Source organism: Podarcis cretensis, assembly GCF_951804945.1.
Source record: "Podarcis cretensis genome assembly, chromosome: 11".
Lineage (NCBI taxonomy): Eukaryota > Metazoa > Chordata > Lepidosauria > Squamata > Lacertidae > Podarcis > Podarcis cretensis.
This window is the reverse complement of record NC_137180.1, coordinates 34,971,042-34,998,595: the sequence shown is the minus strand read 5'-3', so window position 1 is coordinate 34,998,595 and position 27,554 is coordinate 34,971,042. Positions and strand designations below refer to the sequence as shown.

Here is a 27,554-nt window from a genome sequence, read left to right as displayed (position 1 = left end):
TCTCAGTCCCAGAAAGTTACTTCATGTCAACGGTTTCTGCAGATTATTGCAACACTTGTGTTAAAAATGTAATTTAACAAACAATATCACAGCATATTTTTGAAATGAACATTGACATGCTATATTTGACCTGATTTGATCAAATGGACTACACAGGTATTTCACTGAACACTTCCTATTTTTTGCAGTCATGAAATGAAAGAACCAGACAGGCAACGTGCTTATGGTATGCATATTGTTATCATTTTTATACTGAATAACAATCCCATATAAAGTCATGATGGTAGACCATTTGCAACTTTCATTCAGCAAGACTTCAGTTTCTAGAAATTATTACCACTATTTTGAGCTCCATCTTCCTTCTATGTACATATGGTTATCCAAGGAAATCTCTCTCTCTCTCTCTCTCTCTCTCTCTCTCTCTCTCTCACACACACACACACACACACACACACAAATATGCATTCCACATATGTTTTTTGCACATTGATTGGGCACATGCATGGAAAGGTCACTGTTTAGTTAACAAGCAATGCAAGCTTTCCTTCATACTTCATTATCTTGGCTGACTGCATGAGTTGCCATAGTTACGCATAACACACTTGAGTTTCTAACTCAGGTTACATAAAGGGTAGCTGGAGTGCATTTCATTTGTACCTCTTATTTTGAAAATTGGTTACTATAAGTTTTACTTACAAAAAAGTCTGTTAAGGGGCAAATCAAGTATTTCACAAACTATGTTACTATCAGATTAGAGTGAGGTATATTTATTTAATTGCTGGTCAGTTTTTACCTATTTAAGCAGTGATCCAAAAACTTTTAACCAACTGAATCATATCATTGAAACACAGGAAGAGCCATTTCTGAAATCTTACATTCTTGTGACCAGATTCTAAAAACAGAGACCTTCCAAGTATGCATACAAGCAGCAGCTCAGGATGAGTCAGTTTCAGCAGACAGTTTTCAGAGGCTAATAATGTTCCAAAATAAGACATCTGCCTGCACCTCCCTTCATTTTCCTGCTCTGCCCTAACATACAAGATTGACACCTTAATAGGTAGGTAATACACAAAAGCTACAGCAACTGATTTTTCAATCCATTACATTCATGTAAAATACTTGTATTCAAACACAGTGATGCTTCCATCTGTAGTAGGAAAGGCACTGCACTTATATTTTCCCTGCTGAAATACTAGCTTTTCACTAACAAGTAGGTGACATCAACTTCTGAATTTCATATCCAGTTTCCATTTATGCTAGTGGAAACCTAGAGAGTGTGTGTTGGTACAAGACTGTATCCCAGTGTCCTTCATAACATACACAACCTGTTAAACCCTCGTGGTAACCCACAGCAACTTGAGTTAGAATAAATGGGGTTCTCTGTACTGATGCTCTACAACCAGGCTGCCATTAACATGGTACCAATGCCCAAGTTTTATGGAATTGTCCATACCTGTCCCAGTCCTCCTCCAGTTCATCACAAGACTCTCCTCCAGTGGTGTAATCTGCATCATAGTTGTCAGTGTAGGTTCTCTTTGCTCTTCCTGCTCTTCCTTTTTGTGCTGGCTCCTTAGCTGACCCATTGTAACTGCTAGTGTTGGCATACTGAGGTGGCATTGGGCTCTTTGTTAAATTCACTTCAGGTATCCTGTTACAAAACAAGAACAATTCATTTCCAGTTTCATGCCAAAGCATCAATATACTGAGCAGATATTAAGAGAGACAAAATAAAGACTGCTGGTTGTCAATGCTAGGCTTCCCAATGTTAAGATTATTTTCTTCATCACACAAAATGACATTATTGTCTAAGAGCTGTTGTACGAAGTCAGGTAGACTAATGCATCATGCAACGAAGTCAGCAAAGTCATGCCAGATACTTTCTGCTCTGTAGCACAAGCTGGTACCCTTCTCTAGAAATGTTAATCAGAGTAACCCCTGTAATTCTAAGGGCTCAGATTTACTGTTCAGCTTTAGTAAACTAATGATTAAAATAGGAACAAAAGGGACCCACACATTGAACTTAATGAAATAAAATGTTGGACACATTTGCTTGATTGTTCCTTAACTTTAAGTATCCCAACCTTTTGCAAGTTGTACACATTTAATCTCCCTGTCATTTACTGAAAACAATTGATTTCAAGAATCTAAGACAAAATGATATTAATTATTGTTTCCTTTGGCACACACACACAACAGTCCTCAGATCCTTCTGTAAGCAAACCTTAGTATGTGCAAGTGAAACTACCAGATATATATCCTGCCTTAGTTTCATCATCTTCTGTGTTTTGTCATGTCTTTTTTGATATTGAAAACCCCTCTCAACCTGGCTCACATAATTAAAATTAAATTTTACTGGGAATATGGTTCTGGCCCTCCTTTTTATAGCCATAGTTGGGGGCAGTTTTGGGGAAGGTCAGACCAATATTCATAACAAAACTTATTTTTAATTATGTAAACCACCCTGAGACTTGTGTTCAGCCATTATTGAAGGTGGTTTACATTTAACTTAGTCTTTAAGTGACAAAACAAGAGTGGCACATCTTGGGTCAGGCACATTTTAACTGGCCCTGATAGCCAAAATGGTGTGGTTTCTAGGACCCTGCCTTTTGCTTTCAGTGTAATCCTGGGTATATTTATTTGAAAGTCAGTCTTGTTCCATTCATCGGGTCTTCCTCCTAGATTAACAGGCATAGAGTTGCAGCTGTAGTAACTGACCTTATGCTGTGCCTCCATGGGAGGTCAGGCACAATTTCCAGCTCTATTTTGGGGGAACTGGGGTAAGAGAACAGGAGTTTGCTTTAGCAAGGACTAGTTGAGGTGGCTTGAGCACCAGTCAAACAGCTGCCCCAAACCTTCCTCTCTAGCTGGTTTGCCTGCCATGCCATGATGAACATAGCCTTCCTTTTTAGCTTGAAGGTGGTGGGGAACACATCTTCTTCCATCTGCTCAAGGGTGATCCCTGCCCAACTCTAAGCTACAAAGAAACTTGATTGGGCTGGTAGAACACTTTCCAATGCATGGTGATAGAAATATTAGCTCCCCCCCCCCCCGGTCAATTTATTTTCTGCAATTAGACCCCAGATGACCGAGGGACTTACACATTCTAGGTTAAGACATGGTTGTGAAACTTCTGAATACCACTAATGTGACAAGCCGCCCCGCCTGCCTCCGCCCAATGAATGCAGTGTTTTTATTTCATTCAATATAGAGACTGAGAACATTATGAAATCGTCACTTGTGAGCTAAATTTGCAAGCAAGATGGTGTTGCTGCACCTCTCAAAATATGGCCATCAACCTTTGACAACCATTCATTACAGCACTATTTCATGTAATATGTATGCAAGGATTGTCCTTATTCCATTATGTGCATTCATAAACAGAATAACTAACAAGTTCAACTATGGCTATCTTCCAGACAAAACATAGTTCTTAAGGTACAAAGGCAAGCTGGATGAACGACATACTTTCTGATCACCAGTTCCTCTTGAACCCAATTAAAAGGTGATACATGGGGGCAAAGTAATGATAAACCACCATCACATCACCTAAGGCAGTGGCAGACGATATGATGCACTCCAGATGTTATAGACTGCACTTCCCATTAATTCCTGGCCATTGGCCATGCTTGCTAGGGTTGATGGGAGTTCTAGTCCAAAACATCAGGAGGGCATACTACCTGATGTAAGGAATGCTTGATGAGCAAGTGGGCAATGGAAGCCAATACAGTGGTACCTCGGGTTAAGTACTTAATTCGTTCTGGAAGTCTGTTCTTAACCTGAAATTGTTCTTAACCTGAAGCACCACTTTAGCTAATGGGGCCTCCTGCTGCCACCGAGCCGCTGGAGCATGATTTCTGTTCTCATCCTGAACCAAAGTTCTTAACCTAAAGCACTATTTCTGGGTTAGCGGAGTCTGTAACCTGAAGCATATGTAACCTGAGGTACCACTGTAATAGAAGGCAAGTCAGTTTTCTAAACAATGGAGCCAGAGAATATTACAAGAAGAGCAATCTCTTCAAGCAACCTCTACAAGCCCAGAGGATAACATGATTCTTTCAAATCACTATGCTTAACGTTCTCCCAACACACCCCTAAGTTGATATTGGCTCTTGATTAAAAGCTTTTTAAAAATTTCCACACACCCAAGAACTTGGGAGAGGTTTTTTTTAAAGGCTGTTCAGTATTTACAAGATGCATGAAGGAAGATAGGATAGTACTGCTCATTCTTTAAAAATCCCTAGAGTTAGGATTCTTAGTGCTGCTTTAATGTTTCTAGGTGTTGGCTTTATGTTATTGTTTTCATCATAAATTCCCTTACAAAATGCTATGAAATGCAGGGTGCAACAGTGAAAGAACAATACACCCAAGGGACTAAGTCTGTAATCCTATGCCCTTATCTGACAACAAGTCTCAGAGAACTCAGCAAGACTTACTTCCAAAGGACTGTAAGTGTATGTTTACTTCCTAGGTTATCAAAATGCGGATTGGTTATCCTTATCCAAATACTTATTAAACAGTGGAGGACACACATGAAAAGTAAACAGCAGTGTAACCATGAAACTATGCTCTTGAAACCATGAAACACAGGGCCTGTGTTTGTTCTCTCAGGTTGTGCACATTCTACATTTTATACAATATTTGCACTTTTATTGTTAGGTCTGCATACCATGAAAAGTATACCCACTCAGGCATCAGCCTTGCTTTTACCTCAGAATATTGAAAAGAAAAAACAAAGCTATGCACATCCCGGATAAACACTGTAACAAATAAATCCTATATATGACAAAGTGATAAGTAGCTACGAGATGAAGATCAACAGTATGCTTTTTTCTTTTTTTCAAACACCATAGTGTCTTAACTCTCCGGACAGGTCAGACCCAAGTGTTATTTATTTATTGAAGTTTTCCTATCCCCTCTAGGCTGGAGCACTTCACATAAGAAAAGCTTAAAACAACCACCTAACACATACAATAACCATAAAACCATTACATTTAAAGACAACAGAGCAGCAGTGATACATTTCTTTATTCCCTCTTCTGGAGAATTAACCCTCCACCCCATCCTCAACATAGCTAGTTAACCTATCTGTCAGCTGTTCACCTAAACTAACCCATGATCCAAAGAAAGGTGTAATTCAGATCCTGGGATTACTGCCAGTGTCAGAATTTGGGCTTTCAAATTTCAGTGGGACCCTGAATTCGGCACCCAGTGCAGGTGAACCAATCACACTCCCCTAAATCTGCCGCTGTTACTGCCCCCCACCCCTTTCAACTGCAGGTCAGTGTTACAGTTTTGGCAACAGGAATCTTAGTAACTGATTAATGTTCCGAAAGGGGGGGGGGGAGGAGGAGAAAAATGATATCACAACCTGCTTTGAATTGCTTAATATTGATCCTGTGTGGTCTTTCTATTGCACTGTGTCCATTCAATTAGAGGGGGGGGGGAAACAGGAACATTTATACTTACGGAGTAGCTCTGTAGCTGTTGTCATTATAGATCTGTTGTACAGGAACATCAGAAACCGAGTAACCCACAGAACTGGCCACTCGATCTGTATAGTCAGCTACAGGGGTAGGTATTGCTGGCTCCGGATTTATGTTCTTCACCTGGAAGGACATGCATGTGTTAAGATAAACACGTAACACTGAACAGGACAGTAGAATACTTCCCTCAGCTTTTAATTGGCTGCATTTCAGATTCTAAAATGGTGCAAAATGTGTATTTAAAGAAAGGATTAGACTCCACAGCAGAGGGCTGAACCCACAATGCAGCACTAAAGAACAGGTTGCCTGCCAGCTCTTTCTGCCCAAAGAGGTTATAATAAGCAACTACACTCAAGGGAGAATTTTGCAGTTTTTAAAATGCCAAAATTTCGCACCAAACGAAGCCTGCCTCAAATGTGCACGTTGAGAATAAGGCTTTGTACAGATTCACTCTGGCTCCAGTGCGCTCCCGTTGCTGGTGTTTGAAACTCTGCATGCATGACATTAGCCACTATGAATATCTATCCTGTAAGGGTTTGAGAAATACTGCTGTTTAATGCCTCATACCAGCTTCCATCAAATTTACTAACTTAAACCACAGTTCAACAGCTGTTGTGCGTGTGCAAGTGACAGCTTCCTGAATAGGGGTTTGGGGGGGTTGCTGGGGTGGGGAGAAGGACACTGACAAACTGGAACGTGTCCAGAGGAGGGCAACCAAAATGGTCAAAGGCCTGGAAACGATGCCTTATGAAGAACGGCTAAGGGAGCTGGGCATGTTTAGCCTGGAGAAGAGGAGGTTAAGGGGTGATATGATAGCCATGTTCAAATATATAAAAGGATGTCACATAGAGGAGGGAGAAAGGTTGTTTTCTGCTGCTCCAGAGAAGCGGACACGGAGCAATGGTTCCAAACTACAAGAAAAAAGATTCCACCTAAACATTAGGAAGAACTTCCTGACAGTAAGAGCTGTTCGACAGTGGAATTTGCTGCCAAGGTGTGTGGTGGAGTCTCCTTCTTTGGAGGTCTTTAAACAGAGGCTTGACAACCATATGTCAGGAGTGCTCTGATGGTGTTTCCTGCTTGGCAGGGGGTTGGACTCGATGGCCCTTGTGGTCTCTTCCAACTCTATGATTCTATGAAACCAAACAGGTAATGCACATTCTTGTCCCTTCTTTGGTGCATACAGCAATGTGCAAGTGAGACTTGCAGAATGGGGTGCACAGTGATCATGTCTTCTTAGTCTGACCCACAGGTGAAGAGATCCGAGATGAGACACCTTTCTAGAAGTTATTTTCAACAGCCCCTCACACACGGGACTACAACTGAAACAAATGCTGAACTTGAATTCAACATCTCACTATTATGTCTGCTCCTCAGCACAAGAATTTCTGCTTACTAGAACAAATGCTATTCCCTGCCCCTTGGGTACTGTTCTGAGGTTCTCCCAGAGCTGTTTGGGGGGCACCCGGGTGCCCAGGGATAGAAGACGGGGGGGGGGAGACCCATTGTTCTAGCAGGACTTGTTGTACCGGTTCCTGCTACCACAACTGTTTACTTGAATTGGACCTATTGCAGCGACTTTTACATGCCTGTTGATGGAGCCTGAGAATTCCCAGTATCCCACACCAAGAACACCCGAGAGCTTCCCACTGGGGAATCCCCTTTCTTGACTCATCAGGAAAATACAGGCATTTAGTCACCTTCTCTGCTGTAGAACAGCAGCAGGTGATGAAATGCACACATGGTAACGTTAAGGTTCATTAAAAAAATCAATATAAACAACTATCGCACGAAAATGAAAAACAAACAAACAAACCCAGCAGTCCAGGAATAACTCAGACATCAAAGCATAACTGGCTAATTAAAAGCTTAAGCAAGCTTAAACACACAAACCAAGTCAGCCAGTAGAAAACGCTTTCAAGCAGAGCCACAATTTCACCTGTCAGCAACAAGCTATCACCAAGGGAGCCAGGCAGCCCACTCTGGGAAATGCATTCCACAGAAAAGGCTCAGCTCTCTACACCCTCACTGACCTCACCCAAAGCAGGCTGCCCAGAGCAGAATCCAAGTGCCTCTCCCTTGAGTGACTGGCTCTCTTATCAGCCAACCTCAGTTCAAAGAGCTTCCCATGAGGCGGCTCTGACCCCCAGGCATGCTGGCTGAAGGCAAGACCCAGGATATCAATCCAGAGCCATCCAGGTCAGTTTCCAGGCTGGTGCATGAACAAATCACCCAGTCTCAGGAATGTTCAGCCCAAGGTGGCAGAATTTGTAAAAACAATTCTAACTATATGGTGCCATGTCATAAAAACAGTGTGAGTGGGGGCGACATCTTGCTAAATAATTCTAGTCGTGCCATTCTGAGGTGGAGCCAAAGTTACATATGGAGTGCACCACTCATATCAAGAGACACAGAACACACGTACTTCTCTTTTAAGGCATAAAACACCCGCTAGGCAGAAATTTCTCTGCATGAATTGGAGCAGCTCTGACCACAAGAGATTGATAGCTAAGTACAGTGGTGCCTCGCAAGACGAAAAGAATCCGTTCCGCAATTCTCTTCGTCTAGCGGTTTTTTCGTCTTGCGAAGCAAGCCCATTGACGGCTTAGCGGATTAGCGCTATTAGCGGCTTTTAGCGGCTTAGCGGATCAGCTGATAAGCGGCCTAGCGGCTTAGAAAAAGGGGGGGAGGGAAAAAAACCCGCAGGAACTCGCAAGACATTTTCATCTTGCGAAGCAAGCCCATAGGGAAATTCGTTTTGCGAAGCGCCTCCAAAACGGAAAACCCTTTCATCTAGCGGGTTTTCCGTCTTGCGAGGCGTTCGTCTTGCGGGGCACCACTGTATTGGCGAGGAGCCTTCTTCAGCTCAAAAGCTGCTTTTCCTGTTGTCTAACTGGGGGGAGGAGGGCTGCATGCCAAAAGTGGGGTGTGGCTACCCCACCCCCTGCTCACACATGCTTTTTTTAAAAAGAGTGCTTTTAAAAGCTTTTAAAGTAACAACCCCCAAACAACAATTAGCATAGAAAGGAAACCTTATTTCACGTGTACCTGCAAGCAGGGATTTTCTGGGATCACAGTTGGGGAATGAAGGGTTAACTCTCCTCCCAAGCTCTGCCTGGAGGGCGGGGGAGAGAAAGCCCCTCTCCTACATCACAATTAGGCTTCTGTTGTTTGGAAGTCTTTCAAGCCTAATTGCAGCACAGGGGGTCCTGGCTGGGGAAGGAAAGGTTTACAATGGCCACCCCAGGGGATAATTGTATATAAATGAAGGCTTTTTTTCAAGCCTGATAGCTGGAGGGCAGGGGTGCAGCAAGAAGGGGGTGCTTATGATGCAGATGAGGAGGACCCAGGGGCTACATCTGGCACACAGGCTGATATTTTCCACCCCTGAGTTACAGGGTTTTATCAAATTCATACTGGCTTCAAAGATGCATGGGACTGAAGTGATTTGCAGTTTAACCAATGGGGCAAAATATTCCCTGCCAGTATCTGGATACCACACTAGAAAGCACCATGGTTCTAATCTCAGCATTTTGTGAAACAGTGTGCATAGACATTTGTTCTGTGAGTATACAGTCAAAACCTCCACTGCCTTGGGAGAAGAAAAGGCAAAGGAGTAAACCTTACAGAAATCCCGAATGGAGTCCCTGAGGTGGTGCCTTGTACACCTCCTTCCAGTGACCCCTGCAGCCGAGCTGGTGCCAAATGCATAGGGAAGCATAGGGAAGTCTGATGTTATTATGCTTTTATATTTGTTGGAATCTGCCCAGAGTGGCTATGGCAACCCAGTCAGATGGGTGAAGTACAAATAATAAAATTTGTTGTTGTTGTTCCTTTGGACCACATCAGCGAGGTCAAGAGAGGGGGGTCTTGTCATCTGGGCAGCCCAAGACCTCCATACACACTACCCAGGCTTGCACCTCAGGAAGGTCACTTCCATGCTACTAACACAGCAGTTTGCCTTCACCCCTAGAGGTGCAATCCATTGTCTCTCGAGACAGAGGGATACCAACAACAACCCCATCCAAGAGGCTGGGTGTAACTACTTTCACAAAGGAACTACTTTCTTCTCAAATTCCATCTGATATTCAGTATTAGATATGGAGTGCTATGTGTCTTCACCTCACGATCTCTTTTGGGCAGAGGAAGGAGGGAGGGAAAGAGCAGTTTGACTGGTTTTTCAAACTTTACATGGTTATTTGTTGGAGTGTTTAAGGGGAAAGGTATTCCCCCGCCCCAAAAAAATGGCATTCTTCCACAGTTTGCTCTATGTAGAACTAATATGACAAAAAGCTTTTGGCTCCAAGTTCTCCAGAGGTTTAAAAGTTCATACAGAGTTGCTGATGGCCTACATCTCTTCACAGCCATAGCATATCTTTGTCAGCTAAGTTTTCCAGAGCACAGAAGCAGCTACTTAAGAGGGAAAAGGAGGGGGAGAAGTGCGACATTCCAGATGAAATAATTTAATCTTTCCAAAACACAAACAGCACTGGAGGACAGCTCATACTCATTTCAATTTATGCTTAATTTCTTATTCTTTCTCTCTAACTTGAACACATGTTAAAGGTGATTAATGCTGTTGGGGTTTTTTTAAGGCATATACAATAACAAAGCCAAAACAATGACAATGCATAATGCAGGACACCAGAGGAAAGAAAAACAAAAACCAAGCTGGAAAAGGTGGTCTGCCTACAGTGGAAAGCCAAAAGAGTAAGGACTAAGCGGATTATGCAAAGCAAGGAATTCCCCATTCTGGCCATCGTGACCAGGTAGACTAAGTGTGCTGGACAAAATCTGCTCCTTATCTCTCCCCTTGTGGGGCAAAGGAGAGAGATGGGTAGAGTCACTCACTGGTCAATCACCTGATATCACAATGATGCCAGATGATGATTGTTGGGACCTCCTATGCAGGCGAAGACCCTTCTGCAGTCTTTTGAAACTTTACATTACTACCATGAGTTGATCTTCCTGCATGACTGAGTTCCCCCATGAGGAAGAGAAAGCTGCATTCTACTGAGTCAGACTAATGGTCCATCTAGCTCCATACTGTCTACACTGGCTGGCAGCAACTTTCCAGGGTTGTTCACCCAGCCCCACCTGGAAATACCAGGGATTGAACCTGAGACTCTCTGAATGTAAGATGGCTGGCTCCACCATGGAGCTACAGCTCTTCCTTTGCTAACGTTTCTAGGAAAACAGTGTTTTCACTTATGTACCCAGTCACTGTATTCTTTTCAAACTTAATCTACTTTCCACACACCACAAACGAAAGATAGCTGTCCAATTAACACAACAACCCTTTTTCAAGGAATAGCTCCAGTAACTATTTAACCCTGAGAACCGGATTGGCACAAATTTCATCCTACTGACTTAAGGTCAAAGGAACTCACTTATTTAGTTTAGCTGGTTTGTTGACCCAGCGTGTAAAGAATCAGTACTACATGAGAACCAAACGATTTTCCCTATGGCACAGACTAGAAAATTTTCAACTGCTTAAATTCACCTAAAGTGATTGTACATATTAGCATGTCAGCTGGAAGCAGGATTCTTGTGGGGACTACGGCATAGAAGAAAAGAGAACGTGCAAATCATGATAAACAAGACTATTTCCCTAAGTTATAAGAGCTGCAGCAAGTCATCCTCTTGTCTGGCATAAGTAAAATCCATGCATGACCTCACTTTAAAGAGTGATGCAGAACAGGCAGATACCAGAGTATGGTGGTTCGCATTATATTTAAAAGGGCACACCTAAAATATGAAGTCTGAATGCAAAGACATGTATCATCCATGATTGGCTGCAACTCCCAGTTGAGTATATGCTTGGTTGTAAACCCAAGTTTGTCTATTTACTGTGTAAAGTAAGCCTGAGGACATATATAATGGTTGTGGTAAGACACCGAGGCACTGAATAATCAACTCCGGAAGTCGTCCTGTTGATCCCATCAAGTCAATAAATATACAAGACAAACTATGGTTTAGCAATGTAGGAATGAAGCCTGTATTTACATATATGCCCACACCTCTCCCTGGCACTTCCTGAGTTATGGCAAATATAGTTTGCTGTTAAATATGCAAAAGCAAATCATGATTGGCTGCAATCCTGAAAGTAACTTATTAAGTGGAACATGGAAAAAAGGGGAGGGTGCGTGCAAGCCTGAGGCTTGCTCATGCAATGCAAAACCATGGTTTGCCATTACAGAAACTGGCCCAGTATTGGTGGAGTTACTGCACCTGATACACAGAGGAATGTTATGCAAGTCCTGGGAAGCTTGGTACCCTCATTTCCCCTGCACATCTAGTTGATAATTACTGCCCAAACTAGGTCAAAATCAGCATATACCAAAGTAAAAGGATTATCTATTTTCTGACATGTGGATGTATCAAACACTCATCCATGTAGCTCAGAAAGCTAATCATGTATTTCATTTTAGGTTGGTATATTGTACAGTGGTAAGAGATGCGGGTGGTGCTGTGGTCTAAACCACTGAGCCTCTTGGGCTTGCCGATCAGAAGGTTGGCGGTTCGAATTCCCACGACAGAGTGAGCTCCCGTTGCTCGGTCCCAGCTCCTGCCAACCTAGCAGTTCGAAATCATGCCCAAAAGTGCAAGTAGATAAATAGGTACTGCTCCAGCAGGAAGGTAAATGGTGTTTCCATGCACTGCTCTGGTTTTGGTGTTCCGTCGTGCCAGAAGTAGCTTAGTCATGCTGGCCACATGACCCGGAAAACTGTCTGCGGACAAACGCCAGCTCCCTTGGCTTGTAAAGCAAGATGAGCGCCGCAACCCCAGAGTCATCTGCAACTGGACTTAACTGTCACGGGTCCTTTACCTTTACCATGGTACCTTGGATCCCTAACGCCCTGGAACTCAGACGTTTTGCCTCCTAAACGCCGCAAACCCGGAAGTGATTGTTCCAGTTTGTGAATGTTCTTTCGGAACCCGAACATCTGACAGAGCTTCCATGGCTTCTGACTGGCTGCAGGAGCTTCCTGCAGCCAATGAGAAGCCGTGATTTGGTTTTGAATGTTTTGGAAGTTGAACAGACCTCCGGAACGGATTCTGTTCAACTTCCAAGGTACGACTACATTACAAAGTGTGAAGAGAAATACTTTTTTTTAAAAAATCCCCCTCCCCCGCCACAACTGTTTCTAATTACCATTTGAAGTATGGTGATATGAGTGTTTTTATGTGCACTCTAAAAGCCGTGACAGCCCACCTAACCTGGCTTTACAACTTGGATATACAAAGCGCTAGATAAGCCATTGAATATACTACTTGACAACAGTAACAATGACAGATTTTCATAGTTTTTGGAGATGGCTAACCTGTTGTCTCCAGATGTTGCTGAACTCCCCCCATTCCTTTTCAATTGTAATTATGACTGCAGCTGATGGGAGTTTTACTTGAGCAATATCTAGAGGACCACAAGTCAGCCACACCTGGTTAAGCATGAATGAGCAGTGTTGCTAATACGTTATTCTCTTAAGTCATGGTTGACCTTGACCATTTCCAGGACATCTAAAAGGCAATATACATCCAATCCCACTACTTTCTGCTTGATCTATTAATAACTCTGATCAGCCACAGTCCTAGCAGAGCTTGGAACATGCAGTATAAAAGGCTCCATGAGTATTTAGTACTTTATCTGGATAATTCTAAATTGGTCATTGTGGATTTTCTGGGTGCACCTGAACAAAGTGTCATTTAAAAAAAAAAATCAGTTACATATAAGTGAACCTCAGAACTCCCCCGGCATTAAAACAGAAGAGATTTCCTCTATTGTGTTAATGTACTTCTTCACAAAAAGCCACCTCAAATATCAGAAGTTAGCCATAATTTTCTGCTTGGGATATCTGATCTCTGGTAAAGACAAAAGGCTACAGGTAATGTATAGTTTATTCACTGGAATTTGTTATTTGGCTCAGGTTTTTTTTTTCACCCGCACTTCTCCTGGCAGAGTGAAACATGAGTAAACAAGTTCATTAGCTAGTAAAGAACACGCCCCGAAACTGTCTCACCGAAACATTTGCTTCATATCATGTAAGGCACTACATGAAGCAGTCAGTCCCTTTACACTGGCCTGATGGATAAAGGACAAACGAAGTCCGTGTCATGTGCAAGTCATAAAATATCAAAGTGCACAGTGAATACTGTACTCATAAAAGATCAAGGATTAAACGGAGTCACTTTCCTAGTTAATTAAGCACCTCCAGCATAAGGAGGTGGGTTGCTTTTTATATTACAGTGCAGGTATTTTAAATGCTCAGCCTTGCATTTATAACATTTGCATCATTATCTCAAATGTTGTACTACTACCTCTCAAATTACCTGAAGTTACATTGAAAATTCTTAGTATTTATATTCCAAAAGAGCATTTAGACTTTGTAAACAGCACCAGCAAAACACAATCCAAGGGCCAATTCTGCACTGTATGTGACCTGAGATATTTTTCTCTGCCCAGAACACACAACACCCATAGTGAACAACTCATTTAGCTTGTTCATTCTGAGTGCAAACTGCAATTTTACATGCTGCAAACCTGGAGAAAACCTATCCAGCACAAGCATTGTGCAACAAAGAGATAAAAATGAGTTGTCTTCCCTAGATTCCTATCAAGAATGAACCCTGCTGCCTCAAGAAATAATGCTTAGGAGGTGGGTGTTAAAAGAACACAACTTCATATAATCACTAAACTTAATGATTCTTCAGCATTGTAGTCACTAATGCACATGTCTATGTGTATAATCTTTAATGCAGGCTCACAATTATTGAAGACAAAAATTTCAAAAGAAAATATTAAAACATAACTTACCCATTCTTCTACATTGGGAGCCTCTTCATAACTTTTTACGTGGTCCCACAGGATATTCACTTTGCCATAGTAATTCATTTTACTTCGGGTTCTTGCTGCAAAGAATATTATTATGGCAAAAGCTACAACAAGGAGGAAGGCCAATACAATGGCAATAGCCTAGGAAAGGAACAGATCAATAGTTTTAAAATGTAACAAATCAGAACAAAGATAGTCTTAAATTCGACTATCTATCCCTTTCAAAACTACAAGTAACAATGAGACAGAAACACATTGGTCTTAAGCAGCTTACTCTTTTAGCCATGGTTACTTAACTGCACTTAACAGAATAGTTAAAATGGTGGCCCACCTCACAAGATGGTTGCAAAAACTGATTATGACAGGACTTGGTATGCAAAGTGCATCGTAAATTACTTGGGATCTCAATGCAGGTAGAAATTCCTTACACTTATTTAGGCAAGCCATTCCTCAAACTTGATATACTCTATATCCTTTCATAGGATTAAGGAAGGAATAATGAAAGGTAAAGGATAATTTAGAGATACCTGCCTTTCTAACAGTCATTTAAAAAAAAGAAGAAGAAATGCTTAGCTCAATTAGGTGAACCTAGTGCTTAAAAATAAGGTGTCCTAGGGCAATCTCATTAACTGAGAAGTATGAATCGGCACCTGCCTGCGCTTTACTGGCAGAATCCACAGTATATGAATACATGTGATCTTTTTTAAAAGTCTTTTTTGTGCTCAGGAACAGGTTCCCGATTATCAACAGCGATGCAAGAAACCAGTTGCAGATGGCACGGTGGAGCAGAGGCACTCACCCTGTTTCTCAGGAGAACAGTGGGAGGGGCAAGGTGGCAGCACCAGTGGAGCTACAGAAGTGCTCCTGCTAGTGTGTTTGTACCGTGCTAACATCTCTGTGGCTGTGCCCCTCCCAATTCTTCCTCCTGGTAAGCAGCAGTGACTTGTCTGCTATTGCAAGAAACAATTCTCAAATATTTGGGGGGGAGGTCATCCGACATAAGCTCATACTTTGATTGGTTGGCTCCTGTTCTGCCAGTTCTGAACTAGCTCCCCATGATAGGGGCCCATCTTCATTTCAGCCTTCAGCCTACTTTTGTGTATCATAGGGCAGAAAAGAAACCAAGAGCCATTTCCTTCACATTCACTTCTGCAAAATTTTCTTAATTGGAAGGCAAGGCTGAGCAGAACTTTCTTGTGAGAATTTTTTTTTTAAGATCAGGCTGTGGGGGGGGGGAGGATTTGAGCATAATTTTTCATGCTTAGCCTTTAACTTCCTTGGGCAGAAGCAAACAATTGCATTCTTGCAATCAAAAAAATATGATTGCAGCTATTTAGCATCCCCATACTTTCATTTCAAATTATTTTTATTAATCCCCTTGAGATTTTTGCAAAAATCTTAGGTGGTGACCGATTGATTTTTTTAAACAAACAAATGGAGAATTGAAACTTGTCCAAGACCATTCATTATGTCTACAGAGTTGAGTTACTGTCCATGAACATAATTGCCCAAGACAGCTAGCACAGGTTATTCAATTAAGGATCAACATAGACAAATCCATAAAAGGAACAGCTAAAAGGATTAGCATGGTTTGTAGGCTCCAGCTGCTTCCTAACAAGTGTTTCAATAATTCAAGTAGAGCTTAAACCAGGATACATAGATCTGAACTCAAGATTTAGAGGTGCAATGCGACTCCAGTAAATAAAACCAGTCAAGCCATGTTGAAACCCTGAAGCCCTACTCACTAGGTCTAGGCCTCCAATTAATCATCTGGATCCTCTCTAGAGGAGTATAGACAGTATTAAAAAACAGAGAACAATCACATTCTTGCAAAAGCTGCCCAAGGTTAGCTAAATAGCCACCAGTATAAGCTAATCAATAATAGCTCAATTACAAAACTAGTTTTAGCATCATTATTCAGCACACCATTTGATTCAGGACTGAAATACAACTAGTGTTTTGCATTTTGAATTTCTTAATTATCGCATCTACATACCTCCTGAGGTTCCACCACACAGTAGTGATACAAGTACTGATTCACAAAGACTCCAGTGTTTGTAGGAGAGTAAAAGGAGCTGCACATGGCATAAATCTGATTGTAGTACATCGATCCAGAAGCTTGTGCAGTTGGGTTCACTGCTAGTGTATATACAATGGCCGCAATAAATACCAAAAAGAGGAAGATGGAGCTTCCTATTATCAGGAGGAGGTAATACTTCCTTGACCTGGCTATGCTAGTCTTGGTAACGCCTGTTACAAAAACCACTAATCCAGCAATAAAGCAAAAAGCTGCCATTGCAATGATGAAGCCTTTTGCTCCTCGTGGATCAATATAATTTCCTCCATAGCCATAGCCGTAAGAACTTCCAAAGCCACCAAAGGAGCTACCAAAACCGTAGCCAGATCCCATACCATAGCCATAGCCAGTTCCCAGACCAGTTCCCAGACCAGTTCCCAGGCCAGTTCCATACATATCCATGTCCCAAGCCAACGTGGATGCAACACATGCAAAGATGCCAATGGACATCACTATTATGAGAACCGACATGATCTTGATTATTCCTGGAGGGGAGGACCATTTGTAGAAGTGTTGAACTTCCTCTTCCGGATAGTAGGAATATGCAGGCTGAGAGTACATTGGCTGAGAATGGAATTCACCACCATACGCATTATTGCTTGGTACATAGTGTGAAGGTTTGCTGCAAAAATAAAAAAAAACACATGCCTTGTTATGAACCGCTATTAAAATATGAAATATTAATTTCCCTAGATACCTCTGAAAACCATTTAATTACTGTCTTTTATAACAGCATACAGCATTATTATTATTATTATTTTATTTATACCTCGCCCATCTGGCTGGGTAGCTTCCACTCTGGGTAGCTTGCAACACACACAAAAGTAACAATAAAACATCAAACATAAATAGTAACAATCAGACCTTATATACAAAGTCACAAAAAGTTGTTTAAAATAAACAACTTATACCAAATAAAGTAGTATGCAATAATGCATTAGACTCCAATAGTAAACACTAAAATTAAACATCAGCAAGTAATAATTAAACTGTTTACACTTATCAATTACAATAAAGAATTACATCTGCCATGTTTGAAATACACATTATATGGTATGCATGTATTCTGTGCAGTGTTTCACAAACTTTGACTGGCCTTAGTAGTCAATCCAAAATTTGTTGTCAGAATCTTACCCTTGGAAGACAGGGTCTTTGTCTGACAGTACACTCAATATATGGCAAGCAAGAGCCTGCACAAGGGTTGGCATCCATCTCCCATTCCAGCTGCATGTTCAAAGGACTCTGCAGAGCATGAGTCTGACCCACTTTCTAAAACCTTACATAACTTAGTTGTGTTCCGCCATAAGCTGCTGCTGCTGCCTGGCTAGCCAAAACTGACTGGGATTGGGTGCGGGTTGTGTGTGTGTGTGTGTGTGTGTGTGTGTGTGTGTACACATGCACCTTGCAGTAAACAGGGGTGGTGGCTTCTTGCATACTGAGTACTTTCTAAATGCTGGAAAAGGAGCAGGAAGAAATGAACATCTCTGATGGGGCACAACACCATTCAGATCACCCCCTACCCTGCTTCTGAGCTGATGGGGAGTGGGCCCCTGCTGCACCTTCCTCTCCCCTCCACCCACACAGCTCTGTAGCTTTCATTTCAGTAACCTCTCCCACCTCTTGGAATCAAACTTCCTTCTCCCTCTCCAGCACACCTCTTGGTGCTTGAGCCTCTGCTGCTGTCTGTTCCACAGAACAGATGTTCACCATCTCCCTATAAGTGGCATGGGCTGGAGGGCAACAGGGGTTCCCATGCTGGGCACTCCATAGTGCTGCAAAGTGGGGCACTTGCACACTCAGCCCTGATTAGTGCTGAGCAGAAAGAGTTGGGAGCACACAGCTGGACAGCTGCTTGCAGAAGGGTAGAGTCCTCCACATGTCATGGATTGATTTTCTGCCTGTTGGTTTTACATTTGAGCACATGTAACTGAATACAAAGAATACAAGTGGCATTTTTCTGCCCATAAGACTACAAGTGGAGTTGCGGGACAGAGGAAAGAGATTTCCCCCCCCCCCATTTATGAACACAGGTATGGGTGCAATAGGGACGCAGGTGGCGCTGTGGGTTAAAGCCTCAGCGCCTAGGGCTTGCCGATCGAAAGGTCGGCGGTTCGAATCCCTGCGGTTCGAATCCCTGCGGCGGGGTGCGCTCCCGCTGCTCGGTCCCAGCGCCTGCCAACCTAGCATTTCGAAAGCACCTCCGGGTGCAAGTAGATAAATAGGGACCGCTTACCAGCGGGAAGGTAAACAGCGTTTCCGTGTGCGGCTCTGGCTCTGGCTCTGGCCAGAGCAGCGATGTCACGCTGGCCACGTGACCCGGAAGTGTCTCCGGACAGCGCTGGCCCCTGGCCTCTTAAGTGAGATGGGCGCACAACCCCAGAGTCTGTCAAGACTGGCCCGTACGGGCAGGGGTACCTTTACCTTTACCTTTATGGGTGCAATAAACTCTCTCAGGTAAGCCAGATGTATTGCATATTGTATGAGTGAGTTAAAAACCCCAAAATGTATTTTATTTCATACAAGTTATACTGTATACCACTTGAATGCAAAATGCCTCAAAATGGTTGGGAAATGAGAAAGTACTGTCCCTTTTTTAATACAGGAACAGGTGATGACCCTTTCCTACTGTATTTTAAAAATGAAAGCAACCTCTAAAACGCCACAAGACAATTTTATAATTGACATGGTGTGAGTTTTATATCTTGTGACAACGTTCACCTGCATTAGCTTAAAAAATTTGAAAAGCCATTTATACTGAATTTTTTAACATCTCCTATTCTTTAGCATTATTGCAGAGAGAGAAACAACCACAAAAGGACCTTCTAACAAAAATATGGCAAAAGACCTTTCATTAATGAGGATTACATACAAGAATATGATTGTAATATAGCAGTTTATAAGAAAATTACAATCTTTCAGAAGTTTATAAAAACCTGTTATAAAAAAATCTCTGTCCCACAGATCATCCCATTGTCATCTCTGTAGCAAGTGAAAATCAATTACCGTATTTGCTCAAATGTAACGTGCACCTTTTTTGGACAAATTACATCACAAAAATTAGGGTGCAGATTAGATTCAATGGTGCATTAGATTCACATAAATACGGTAATAGGTAGGGTGGTATTTGGGAGGGAAGCTTGATGCTTTCGAAAAGAAGCAGACATCTTCAGCCATAATACCAATATGAAGTTCATTCTGTATTTAAATTTATGAGAGGCAAAGCCCACAGGTTGGACTGACCTGTAGGAACAAGCGTGCCCCATAGGAATGCCATCACGGGCTTCATGACGTCATTGCACTGGCTTGAGAAAAGCATCACATTACCAAACTATAGTAGCTGAAGACTGGTCAGGCACATTTCCCAACTAGTCCTTTCCACTAACATAGAACCAGGATTTGATTAATCTTCCCAGTCACGCATGTGGGCAAGAAAACAAAGGCCTCTGTGGACCACCCTTTCCTGACCAAGTGAAGTCCAGGTGTTTTGGAAACCCATCAGCCCCAGTAAACACTCAAGGTTCCCCAGATTGTGGGAGGCTGACACATGCTATCACAAACGGCACAGAAAAACCATCCTTCCCCCATGAACTTCCTCTATGTCAGTAAGTAAATGGTACTTTTGCCAGCCATTTCCAATGCAACATTCCAGTCAGTAGGAAAGTACAGTCGAACCTCCAGCTCACAAGGCTGGAAAGCAGACAATTCTTTGCACATTATTAAATATTCAGTTATTCAGTAAATATCTCCTGACAGAAAACATACACGTTTATAAACACAAAAAGTGCAGGTGTTGAACCCTTCACCAGTCACAATATGCAGAAACAGCAAAGATCAACAGTACTGTTATCACATTAAGCAATGACTCCTTGACCTTAAGCACCTTACATGGAGACAAGTCTTACCAGATTTAAACACAGGATTTATTTCCACCTCATAGTCACAATTCCTAGGTACTGTGGGCTAACAGATCTGCAGAGATTATATTTGCATTCCAGCAGCCTTCTACCAAACTTAAGCCGTGTTTTAAAAAGAGGGATGATTAGATAAGCCAATCTGAAGCGGATGGGCTAGATGCATTCTGTAGCTAGAGTGTACTTTTTTTTAAAAAAACAGCCACTCAGTTGCATGACATAATGGTTAGAATGTTGAACTATGACCTGGGAGACGAGGGTTCAAATCCCCATTCAGCCATGCAGCTCACTGGGTGACCTTGGGCCAGTTAACATCTCTTAGCCTAACCTACCTCACAGCGTTGTTGTGAGGAGGAAATGGAAAGGAAGAGAACCATGCACACCACCTTGAGCTCCTTGGAAGAAAAAAGGTGGTATGTAAATGTGATAAATAAAATAAAATATGGACTCAGTTTCAGCAAGACCTTAGTTTGCTATGAAATCCACAAACCTGGTTGCTAAGGAAACTTATTTTCCCCATTAAGCAGCTAACCTCTCCCACCATTGTATTGTCACAACCATTTTGAAATGTCTCCATATATACAGTGGATTTAACAATACTCTCTCTACTCTAAGGCTGTACAATTTATAGCAGGGGCAGGATAGTCTACCCCCCTTAGGCCCTTGATTCTCAATAGTAAGTGTACATCCACACACATGGAGTACCTATGCTGAGCTTTAAAATGGTGTCTGCTTTATGGCTACTACCATTATATAATTTAATTTTCAAAATATGTATTGTTTTAGTGACAAAGTAGCTAGCATAAACTGCATCTACTGTTTATACAATTAATGTTGGGAGCTGCCAGAATTCTTATCTTTAACAGTGTACACTAGTTATCAACAATAATTTGAACTAGCATGGAGAAAAGAAACAGATATTTACAATTCATCGGGTCGATAAGGCGGCGGACTTTCAAATGGCCTCGATGACATAGTGGAAGCTCTGGACTGTTTAGCTGCAAGAATTTAAATCTATAAGAAGAAATGGGGGAAAAAGAAACTCAACTTAGAATATTAAGTCAACCATAACCAAACCATCAATAGTTATACACACCAATATGGAGTTGTTAGTTTCTAAATTACAATAACGGGACAACTCTTTCCAGCAAAGTAGATGTAGACAGCAGAGACGGAATGATTTATGTTCTATAAAGGGTCGCCACATTTTTTGGCCCGTAAGCACATTTACAAATTGGTGAACCCATCATAGGCACACAAACACACCCCATAACAAACCATGCTCTGCAACCAATTATATCAGCTACAATGCTTCCTTAAAGCCTAATTTCAGCAGCATGAAGGGACTATGTGGACACACACGCATATGCAAGTACCATCCCTGTATACCATGTATGATACAGGAGCAACTATTTATGTTCCATCTAAATTTACAGGAAATCCCAAGTGTGTTTACAAGGAAGTATGTTTTACTTGGTAAACGGTCTTGCACCTATATAAGTATGCACAGGACTGCAGCTTATGGATACAATATAAACTGAGGCACCCCCTCTCCAATTCTCATAATTAGCTTCCTCATTCATTCCTTTTAATATAGTTAAATTGATTCCATCTATTGAAAATAGATTTGGTCAATACTCTTCAATCCAATTCAAACTTTGATAGATACATCCTTTTATCTTGCTCCCAGAAAGCAGCTACCTTGTTCATTTTAGGTGAGATGGCAGATCTACACATATGCTCAATGGCAGTGTTTTCATGTAATGTTAAGCTATGGTGCATGGTTGGTTTAAACCATACTGTTCATGAATTGCAGGCTTGTCCATACAGATTATTATGCACTTCCATTTCACAACCCACTCTGGCCAGCTGGGACAACAAACCACAAGCTTTGGCTTACCCTGAAGTTTGAACCAGAGATTCTTGTTTGCTTCTCTCTAAATTCACCATGATGTTATCATGGTTTGTTTGGGAAAAACAACTGACAGAGTACTGGTTCAGACGTCATGCTAGCCCAAGGCTTGTGGTTTGTAAGTTGTTGCGCCTGTCTGGACAAAGAGGGGAATGTAAAGAAAGAACTCAAGTTGTGGGCACTTCCAAGCTGTTTGCATATTATGGTTAAAAAATGAACCACACACTTTATATGTTTTATGTGATGGATCAGGGGCATTTCACGCAGGGGCATTTGTGTTCTCTATATAATGCCACACTGCACACCAGTATTTCTTTTTAGCATTCCACATTGCTATACAGTGGTACCTCGCAAGACGAATGCCTCGTAAGACGAAAAACTTGCAAGACGAAAGAGTTTTTTGTTTTTTGAGTTGCTTCACAAGACGAATTTCCCTATGGGCTTGCTTCGCAAGACGAAAACGTCTTGCAAGTTTGTTTCCTTTTTCTTAAAACTGTTAATACCCAGGGTGCATTCAGGGGGTGCAGTTGCGACTTGACTTCGAGGAGCAACTCATAGCATGTGGTGTGGTAGCCTTTTTTGAGGTTTTTGAAGACTTTGGTGATTTTTGAAGCTTTTCCAAAATCCGTGCTTCGCAAGACGAAAAATTCGCAAGACGAAAAAACTCACAGAAGGAATTAATTTCGTCTTGCGAGGTACCACTGTATTATAAATGTAGGAGCAAGCTCTCTTCAGTTTTTAAACATGAACATTTGCAAACATGATCTATGCTCAGATCATCCCTACATTTCATGATTTACACTACAATCCAAAAACACACTTCCCAGGGAGCAGGCTCCATTGAACTAAATGGGATTAACTTCTGAACAAACCTATTCCAGGACACTGGAAAGTCCAACAAACACAAAATCACATTTGGCTTAACAAACATACATACAAAGCAAGGGAAGCAGATCCACCTGCTTTGTGTTCTGGCTATCGATCTATGCAACTTGAAAAATGTGATATAGATACAAATTACTATAATATTCCACCTAATTGCAGTCCCACATTCTTAAGCAGTTGCCCTCTTAATTTAGGAATGTACTGGAAACCAACATGCAAGAATGAGAAAACCCCCTTTTAAAAATATAATGTATTCATTTTGTTAACTAAAACTGTATCATGTCTTTGCACAAAATTGGAAAAACTTCAACCAGATCCCAACACTGATAACGCTTACAATTTCAACCCATTCTACCATCCTGCACTTACACATGCTATTATTTAATTCTGTGACACGTCTATGTGAAACCAGTTTCCAAGCTTTTGACTGATCAGAGTCCACCCTTGGCCAAGACGTCAAACTTATCCAACCTCCCAGTGCATTGTTCAGAACGTGCAATGCTTGATGACGCACTTGCAGGAGTCCTCTAACTTACCAGAGTGTCCTAGTTCTCTGCTTGGCATACAGAACCAGTAGCCTTTAACATGAACCCATCTACTGTATAGCAAAAACCAATTAAAGCATGTTCTTCAACATAACAAACTCGCAGCACAACCCTACAGACATTTGCAAAGAAACAAGACCCACGGATTCATAGGGATTTACACTTAAGTAAAAGTGTGCCTAGAATTACAGCCTTAGGAAATGAGAGAACAGAAAAGTCAAACAATTGAAGAAAATAATTTATGCCCTCAGGCCACCTATTTAAAAAAATAAAACTGAATTGTTGGGATAAAACTGAATTGGAGCAGAGAACAAGGAAATAGCAGGGAGGGAAGAGTGGATTTTAATGTGCTTTAGCCAGCGTAAACAAGAAATTTGGAGTAAAATTCCATATTAATTCCTGCAGATTAACAGTAATCCTAACCATGTCTACTCAGAAATCCTATTGAAATCAACAGGTAAATTACTCCCAGGTAAGTGAGATTTGGCTTTGAATTTAGAATACAGTATAAAAGTTTGGTACCTAGGGCTCTAAAGACCTGCCAGACTTATTGAACATTGAATGTCCTCCAAGGATAGTATCCAGGACTACAGGAGCCTTGTTTACAACCACACTTTCAAGAAACACTGCTCAGAGTGAAAGAAAGCTAATTCCTAAATGATAGACAAAAGAACAAACAAGAATTCGTAAGGATCAGGGAGGCTTAAGCACCTGGTCGATGAGCAGTGCTCATTTAAAACTGGACGTGTCTTTGAGCGAATCATATTAGACCAACAACATTCATGCCACTGAACCAAAATAAAGTTCAGGGTCGATAAATTAATATATCTCGATAACGACCGCAGACTTTGCATGAGAACCACGAAGAGGCAGCTGTGGCAAGAAATTAAATCTCAGTTATATGGAGGAAAATTAAATCTCAGCCGCCTGGAGGAAAGAATCGCAAATGAGTGTCCTGTGAAGTTTTAAGTTTCGGATAAGCGTCCTGTAAAGTTTTAAGAGGAAAGTGGAGAGGGTGGGGACTAGAGAAGCATGGCTGTCTTCCCCCTTTCTTCCCCACCCACCACAAAATAAAGCTCACTCACAACAGCCAACTCCAGGTAACCTGAAAGAGCTGGCTCCATCCAGAGCGATTCGGGTTAACCTCACAATCTCAGCCCACGCAGCAAGGCTGAGCAGCTTAAGCCCTGGCTTGGGACTCGCAAGCATAAACGAGATATCCCACCTGAAATCACTACTAAGCCTGAGCAAAGTCATTCAGAGTATCGTTTTTTTTTCCCCCCCGGCACCCCCCCTCTTGAAAAAGTCTACACCTATCACGTTTTGGACTCACCCAAACAACTCCCCGCCAGAGAAAAGCGCACCTTGGCTCGCCGATGAACTGCAACCTGCTGCGCGCCTCGCTCTCCCCTCAAGAACTTGCATCTCTTCCTCCAACTCCGCCTCCTCCTCCTTCTCCCCGCAGCCAAGAGCGAGCGGGGGAGCGCCACACCCGAGCGGAGCATGCGCACTGCCGGCACACCTGGGGGGGGGTTGAAAGGGAGGGGGCGGGGTGAGGAGTTCCCCTCTCCCTCGAAACTAGCCAAGCTCGCTCGGGACTGAGCGGCTCGGAATGCGCGCACGGCGCAACCCCATTGGCCCAGCGCCTTCCCATTCCTAGCCCGGGGGCGGGGCCCGGAATGGCCAAGGGAGTAGTAGAGCGGGAATGCCGCGCGCGGGGATGTGACCTCTTCACCTGATACTCACCTGCCGGCGGCAAACAGGTTGTTCCTGCAAGCGCTTGGAGGGGAGAGAGCGCATTTAAAGGGACATGGCTCCGTCGGGAGGAAGAGGAGCTCCGCTCTCGGCGTCTCGTTCGGGATGCCGGGACGAGATTGGCACACAAAAAGTGCCTCGACGCGCTTACCCAGGTGGGGTGAACTTCGCCGAGACTGCCGCGTCATCCTGGCGTCCTTGAAACCAGGTGTTCTTCCGAGGAATCGTTCACATACCTGAGAGGGGGTGGGGGGACGGAGAGAGGGAGAGAGGCGGTTCTTTCCCTCACTCAGGTGTTGGGTAATTGTCCTGACTCTCTTAAATTCGGAGTTCTTACATGATGGTCAAATAGAAACATGTCCACGGAACACCAAACAAAACATGTCCACAAAAAAAGACCATTTAAACAACTGGCATTTTAAAAAACTAAGACGTTTAGAACAATAGGAGCCAACTCGAAGGGGCCCAGGGGCCTTCACCCACCCATAAAATATTTGACGGGGTCTGCCTGCCCTCCCCAGTTAATGAGCATTGTCATTCAAATAGTGTGCATATGCGCATCTTGTGTTTGATTATGCGAGACAGGGCTTACTTGCCTCCCCCCCCCCCCAATATTTTATTCAAGTTAGTCACGTTTATTCAACACAGTCTCCACTGTCCCTCATTCCAAGGAAACCAAACCCTAGTGGCTGGGGAAGTAAATAATAAATAATAATTTATTATTTATATCCCGCCCATCCTGCTGGGTTTCCCCAGCCACTGGGGTTTGATTTACTTGGAATGAGGGACAGTGGAGACTTGTCTTTATGATATATGTTTGTTTACACATATATACAACCTGAATCCACGATGGAGGGGTTCAAAGCATTAACACCCCAAGAATGTCTTGCCTCTCCCATACTCACAGCCTTGGATCCCAGCAGAGACCAGGCATGTCTTATCTCTCTTCCTCTCTCCCTTTCCAGTTTGCAGCTTTTCTTCCAGCTTCTAGCTCACATAACTCTCCACTTTGGGCTTTTGTCTTTCTAACTAATAGACAATTGAAGGAGGCACAGAGCCACTTCCTTAAGGACCCGTACTTAGCAGGCTTTACCAGGCTGCCTGGCTATTCCAAGAATTAGAAGAGGGCTCCCAAGCAATAGAAGGGTCTCCACCTACAGCCTACTGCCCACCCCCACCCCAAACTCATAACATGTTGTTGTTTTTCAGAACTTACAGAATTGACAGTGGGTGTGATTAAATGAGCGGGAGTGTAGAAAGAGGAAGTTGTTATGTATAATTGTTACCCAGTGATTCCATGAGATAAGTTATCAGTTAGTGTTCCTGTCTCAGCGATAGATGTAATATGTTTTGGGACTAGAGAACTACAGAGTTTTTTGTTGTTGTTTAGTCATTTAGTCGTGTCCGACTCTTCATGACCCCATGGACCAGAGCACGCCAGGCACTCCTGTCTTCCACTGCCTCCCGCAGTTTGGTCAAACTCATGCTGGTCGCTTCGAGAACACTGTCCAACCATCTCGTCCTCTGTCGTCCCCTTCTTGTGCCCTCTATCTTTCCCAACATCAGGGTCTTTTCCAGGGAGTCTTCTCTTCTCATGAGGTGGCCAAAGTATTGGAGCCTCAGCTTCACGATCTGTCCTTCCAGTGAGCACTCAGGGCTGATTTCCTTAAGAATGGAGAGGTTCGATCTTCTTGCAGTCCATGGGACTCTCAAGAGTCTCCTCCAGCACCATAATTCAAAAGCATCAATTCTTCGGCGATCAGCCTTCTTAGTTTTCTAGAGATGTTTATTTCCATGATGTGCCAAAGATGATGGTGAGCCAGCCACTTTTGTATATTATACTAGTTGGTGGGAAGGCCTTGGCATACAACCACAAAACCAACATGCTAAAATGTTTAGAGAGAATTGTGCACAATTAGAAGATTCAGTACAAATCTGCAGGGGGTATAGAGAGGAACATGGGAAGCTCCATTGTGCATTCATACAGACCAAAGAGCCATCCAGCTCAATCTTGTTTGCATAACCTTTCCCCATCCTGGAGCCTCCTGAAGTTTTGGACTCCAATTCCCTTCAGACACAGAGAGTGAAATACTTTTTGTTTTCTTTTTTCTTTTTGCCAAGCAGCCAAAACAAGGCAGCCAGGACACACAACAAGG

At 42.6% G+C, this 27,554-nt stretch overlaps 1 protein-coding gene across 2 annotated transcripts in view; it reads right to left on the bottom strand.

Annotated features, from left to right (window-relative positions):
• OCLN (occludin) overlaps positions 1 to 25,165 on the bottom strand; it is a 31,748-nt gene extending 6,583 nt beyond the window's left edge. Inside the window, exons 1-6 of one of the 2 annotated variants that reach the window (XM_079995620.1) lie at positions 25,008 to 25,165; positions 21,227 to 21,315; positions 16,310 to 17,012; positions 14,296 to 14,454; positions 5,467 to 5,606; positions 1,454 to 1,648 (exon numbers count right to left, since the gene is read on the bottom strand). In XM_079995620.1, coding sequence (XP_079851746.1) covers positions 1,454 to 1,648; positions 5,467 to 5,606; positions 14,296 to 14,454; positions 16,310 to 17,012; positions 21,227 to 21,276 — 1,247 coding nt within the window. In that variant the 5' untranslated portion in view covers positions 21,277 to 21,315; positions 25,008 to 25,165. Of the gene's footprint in view, positions 1 to 1,453; positions 1,649 to 5,466; positions 5,607 to 14,295; positions 14,455 to 16,309; positions 17,013 to 21,226; positions 21,316 to 24,976 lie in introns of both variants that reach the window. The other variant, XM_079995621.1, reaches the window with a different exon arrangement.
• Between the last annotated feature and the right edge of the window lie 2,389 nt (positions 25,166 to 27,554).